Source organism: Nicotiana attenuata, unplaced genomic scaffold (genome assembly GCF_001879085.1).
Source record: "Nicotiana attenuata strain UT unplaced genomic scaffold, NIATTr2, whole genome shotgun sequence".
NCBI lineage: Eukaryota > Viridiplantae > Streptophyta > Magnoliopsida > Solanales > Solanaceae > Nicotiana > Nicotiana attenuata.
In genome coordinates, this window is record NW_017674370.1 from 9861 (window position 1) to 15798 (window position 5938).

Consider the following 5938-nt stretch of genomic DNA (forward strand, 5'->3'; position numbering starts at 1 on the left):
GGGAGGGGAGGGGGGGGATGAGTATAGGAAACATGAGGATTTTAGAGAAGATGGGGTTGAGGAGAGTAGCATAAAAGTTTGTTTTTCTAAAAATATTATACTCTCTAACTAAAAACTAAAAAAAAAATTCTACTGCCCAACCAAACAAGAAAAAATAAGTGATAAAATCACTCATTGAAAACATATTCTATATAAAACATTCTCCTTCCTGCCAACACACCCAAAGACCAAAGTCAGTTGTTACAATTCTCTATTGGGAGTACCAACCCGATACCGACACAAATTCATTATGGTAACAAACATCATGGTAAGTCCTCTCTCTCATCAAGGCCATCTCAAACGCTGTAAAATTTTGACAAGTTTGCAAGCATGGCCAATATAATGAAACTGTTTTGTTCCTGTTTGGATAAGAGAGACGAACAACTGTACATCAAATTTCTACGGAACCTAATAGTAAAGGACTTACCAATGTCATCTTTCTTTAAAAAACTGAAACGACAAGGACAATTTGTTGAGTCCCCTTTCTTTCCTTGCCCCATTAAGCAAAAGGACATTAATGTCCACCGCACCTACTAGCGCATTTGCCGACGAAATTGCGGGCTAACAGTCACGTCAAAGGCTCAGTTATTTTCAACAAGAATGTAAACAACCTCAGTGCAGATTAGCTGTACAAACACACACACAGTCCACCGCAAGCCCAAGAGCATCGCTTGTGTTTCTCTGATCATCTTATTTCCTCTGTCGTATAAGTAGAATGCTAACTAAAATGGGAGCCAAAAATATTACAAGTCCTGGACACTTGCGCTTGGAAAATAATTATTCCACTAGATCATCTTAAAGATAAAATGAAAATTCAGCAGCATAGATCAGATAATAAGTACAAATATACGGATAAGAATTTGTATCACAACCTCACAGAAAACAAAAATCAAAAGAGAGAAATGTGAAATATTACATGCTGGGGAAGAGGAAGACCATTAAAGAATAACTAATGCAACCTTGTCAACTCTTCCACTCTCTTCATTAGTTCCTCAACAGGAACTGCCATTGCTTTAGAAATATCTTCCATCCGGCTCCTGCTAAGATCTAGGAATGATTCAATCAAATCTCCGTCAAGAAAGTTTTTAGCTTCTACAGTTTTCTTCTCATTGTAAAACGACCTCCACTGCTCATGGCTCAGTCCGCCTACACCCTTAATCACTTTCCTTAAGCTTGTCTGCAGCTTTTCCAAAAATAAATACTGATCATGAGGAAGCGAGGCAATGACCCCAATAACACCATTCACTGTGCCAAATATGACGGTAGGTATCTGGCCAACATCTGAATCTGGCAACCGCATGACAAGTGAACCGTGTCTAAACCTATTAACAAATTCACCAAGGTGGTATTCACCAACCACTTCAAGACGGCTGCGCTCTTCATCTGTAGCACCCTCACTATTTTTCCTGACCGTGAAAAGGTTAAAGTTGTTCTCCGAACCAAGATAAATGTCATCGTCGAGAATCTCGACAGCTGACATCCAATTTGCATTATAGTCCCGGGCTCGCTCCTCTATAGCACCCTCCTCGTGCTAAATAGGAACAATATTGTGAATGTCAGCAATGACTTCTTATTGAAGGAAAGACAAATCAGGTTAAGCATAAGAAACTGGTAATTGAGAGCACAATTGTAGCTTAACTTTCTAAAGCATTAGAATATTATATTTACTTAAAAGTTACCTTGAAAATCAGTAGAGAAATGGACTTCATCAAATCACCAACGACAATAAAATCCCCACGTGTTTGAACATAAAGAGCCAATATATGACCATGGTGTCCACATTCTGTCTGCAATTCTCGGCTGCCACCATCTTCACGCGAGGCCCACTTGTACAACTGAATCTTCTGATTGATTGCAGCAAGCAGTTTCCCATTGAAGGCATTTAGAGAGTAGACAGCTCCCTTAGTTTCCTTCTCTGCAATTAGTTGGAGCTTTCCATCTTCAACTATAAAAACTAAAATTCGGCCCTGCAATTACTCATCATTTAAGTACTTTAAATAACCATAAAAATGAGCATCAGTGAATTAAACAAGCCCAGGAAAAAAGTTGACTTCATTACGTTGAAGGCATAGAGTAACAAGCTTATTAGTTTTGACTTGAAACAAAATTATATCAAACAAAACAGCCTCAAGGTGCAAAAATTGCTTCCAACCACGATTTCCTCCAATAAAAGATTAGTTTGCTTAAATCTAGCTACTGATGATATAAACTCAGCTCCTTTCCAAGCAATTCGTAAAGATTATCTGATGTTCTATCTTTTCACTCTTTTTTTCTTTTTTATTTAGTTTGGGTTTTTTTTTTTTTTTAGGGGGGGGGGGGGTGGGGGGGGGGTGCGCTATCATGTGATGTTATAATCAATATTAATCACTACAGGTTTTGATGTGTTAAATATCTTCTTTATGTCCCTTCAGCAATCCTCCCACTGCCCCGTATTTGTTGTCACATTTCAGTTAAGCAAGGAATATAAGAATCTAGTTGAAACTTCAAAACAGTTGAAAGAAAAGATTATCAAGATCATAATTTGCCTTAACCACGTAGGCACATCACCAGTCTCAACAAAAAAAGAGAGCCAGAAAAAGAGGGCATGGTGATGGAAAGATGATAAGGTTCAACCAATAGGTATGGTATCAGATGAATTTGAGGAAAACAATATGGTTCAAAACCCAAAATCTACGCAAATCGATAGTTCATCACAAATCACAGGATCTAAGCAAAATCTAAGCAAACCTTACAATTAGAGAAACTTTTATCAATGAAACTTACCTTGGTAGGTTCATTTTCCTCTGGCATCACATAAGCAGTCCCAACGCAATAATACACATTACTGTCATCAGAAAAGGAGCAGCTAAGTATGGAACAACCATATTCAAATTGGTCAAGGGGGTAAGTTGATATGAACTCAAATGTCTGATCATCTAACAGGCGGACAAAATGCACTTCAGGATCATCTGCATTCGACTGAGTATACTTGACGCTGCATAGAGCAAATGTCCTGGTCTGCTCTTGATGGCTGATCCGCCGTGCATGCTCCCCGAGGGGTATTGAACGGATGTGAAGCTTTTGAATTTCATCAATAGTGCCAATTGTTAACTCTCCTTCTTTTGCAATTGCGAGGCTGTTTACAAAAGAGAAATAACTATTAAAGCTCTTATGCATAGAAAATATAGGACACAATTATTAAAAGATGAAACTAGCAACAACAATTTATGATTTTCTAACATTCTTTGACTGACAGAAACGGAAGATCTAGCAAAAATCAACTCTAACATTAGCTTGTAATGATATATAGAAGACATTCTAATTCTTTTAACATGTTGACCCCAGTAATACGTGTCTGAGGGCTGAGCTAGCAATTCATTCTCCAAAATGTAATTAAACACTTAAATCAATAGACAGAGATAGAAATTTCCAATAGAGTACCACATTCAATTTTTAAATCAACAGATGCAATGTTGGCAGTAAAATTGAAGAAAAAGAAGGAACAATTACCTGTCTGGAAAAGCTGCAACATTGAATGGGCACATATGACTAACTTCTTTTAGATTTACATTGCTATAAAGCAGCTTCTTGTTACTGCTGTAAATAACTGTGGGCCTATCGGAGGCAGCAAAGACGTGCGTAGCATCTTTAGATGAGAATGTACGAAGTGTTATGGGCTGGGTTCCAAGAGACACTTTTTTCCTGTCTGTCAGCTCACCAGTACTCATGCTCAATACATAATTCAAGAGATGACCATCTCCCAAAGCACATAGTAGATAAGATATCTGGAAGAGAGAGTTTTAGACCCCCAAAAAAGGAAAGTAACAGAGGTAAGAGAACATATTGGAGGCGGGCAGCATAAAAATTTCATGGCTATTGCCTGATCCATTCAAAACCCTATTCCAGTATTAGTCAATCAAATCTGCTGGTGTATACTTTCTCTCAGTCTTGCCATCCAACTACACTAGTTCACTTGATGAAAGATGAATTGTACCCAAATTTGGAAAGAAACATAATCTAGTTTAATGCTTCCAAGGATTCCTACTGTTCATTGATTACAGCAGCTTCAGGTCTTGATTTTGTTTCATTTTATTTTCTTGAATAACCATAGAACAATCATAAATGCTTCAGTGTTGATGTTTTATTTTTGGATAAAGTAATAAATGTCATCAAAAGAAGGGCAAAAATCGCACTCATACAAGTATATCAGAAAATAGAAAACCTTACAAGAAGACATGGTTTTCCACAAAAGACACCTAACCTAATCTTCTACAGACTACAAGTAGGAAGCTCGTGGGTGCACCCCAAAAAGAAAAAAGGGAAAAGAGACTATTTCTTAAATGTACAAGATCTTTCTCTACTCCATCAAATGCTCTCATGTTCCTCTCTCCATACGCTCCACATAAGTGCTAGAGGAGCATGATTCTAGAGCACAATTAACAACCATCCCAACGATAACTCATGTTTGGCTATTAGCCTATAGACAGCTTTATCAAAGAAATTAAAGAATAAAAAAATCTATAATCAGAGACCAGAAGGCACCCCACCTTTAGCCCAGTTGTTTCCCTGGTTTCTGCCCAGGGAAGCCCAAGATAACAAACCCAAAACCCCTTCTTGTCATTCCCCAAAAAGAAAACGGGTAGTTGAGGCATACAAGGCGACTAAAGATAGAGGAAATACCCCTTCGAAGGAACACATAAGAACTGAACGAGGAATTATCTCCCCTCCTAGCTGTTCCTTTGTAATGAGATTCAAGTCGGGAAGTGAATATATCCTGACACTTATGTCTGTCCACATTCCAACTGCTGCAATTTGACTATAGTTTGGATTCTCACCAATTGGATTTATGTCCAGGCATGAGATATCATAATCCAACTTGGCATATTTTACTTCATTCAGCACCCCATCACCAATTTCTAGGTAGACCAGATGGCCACCCCCAGTTGCCAACAGTACCTGTAAAAGAAAAAATAGCAGCACATGAGCTAATCGGCAGAAGAGTGGATTAACAAACATTTGCAACTAACAAAGGTAAACCATGACCCCCCCCCCCCCCCAAACCCCACAAACAAAAAGGGAAAAGAAACTATAGCTTTCAACAGACATCCTAAGGTGTCCATGGTTGCCACAATTAACCAACACCCTGGTGAATCGTGAAATGGTTCTAAATTGAGCAATCTGAAATATATTCCTTTTATTTTACAATTTATTAACTATTTCTGCTTCTAAGTTTAACTAAAGAACAAGCAAAGAAATTCAAATAATTCGATTAAGTGATTTTACTATTTAAGTCTTTCAAGTTCTCCATAACTTTGAAAAACTAGTACTCATTTGCTCAAGATTTCTTCAACTATATTATTGAGAGAACTAAAGAAGCCTATCTCTAGCAAATTATGTTTTATATTCTGAAGGAGATCACAACTCATTCTTGTTCCACAAGCTGAAGTGGTCTATGTATTAGCTAAGATTATGCAGGTCCTAATTCATATTCAATTTTTAAATCTGGAAACTGTGTCACCCATTTGGCTTTATACAATAACTCTTACGCATACAAAACAACATAGATCAAAAAACTATAAACTCCCTCATTTCCAGTTTATGTGAAGCTATTCTTTTTTAGTCCTTTCAAAAAAGAATGACCCCTTTCTTAATTTGAAAAAAATTTAACTTCAAATGCCCATTTTACCTTAATGAATAGCTTTTATAGCAACAAATATGTTACCAGATTTAAGATCAAAGTTTCAGAAGCCTTACAACCACAGTCCACACAAATGTTATGGTATGTTTAAGACCATATGTACCTTATAAAAAAATAAATAAATAAAAAATTGTTTTCATCCTTTCGTTCTTAAACTCCACATCAAGTCAAATAGGTTCACATAATTTGTGTGTGTGTGTGTGTGGTGGTGGTGGTGGGTGG

The 5938-nt window shown here is 37.3% G+C and overlaps 1 protein-coding gene across 2 annotated transcripts in view; it reads right to left on the minus strand.

The window, feature by feature from the left end:
- Window positions 1–799: 799 nt before the first annotated feature.
- The window catches only part of LOC109218520 (DNA damage-binding protein 1), a 20175-nt gene continuing 15036 nt past the window's right edge, over window positions 800–5938 (minus strand). For both annotated transcript variants that reach the window (XM_019382888.1, XM_019382887.1), the window contains exons 15-19: window positions 4699–4974; window positions 3529–3803; window positions 2803–3154; window positions 1719–2006; window positions 800–1570 (exon numbers count right to left, since the gene is read on the minus strand). In XM_019382888.1, coding sequence (XP_019238433.1) covers window positions 989–1570; window positions 1719–2006; window positions 2803–3154; window positions 3529–3803; window positions 4699–4974 — 1773 coding nt within the window. In that variant the 3' untranslated portion in view covers window positions 800–988. The remainder of the gene's footprint in view (window positions 1571–1718; window positions 2007–2802; window positions 3155–3528; window positions 3804–4698; window positions 4975–5938) is intronic.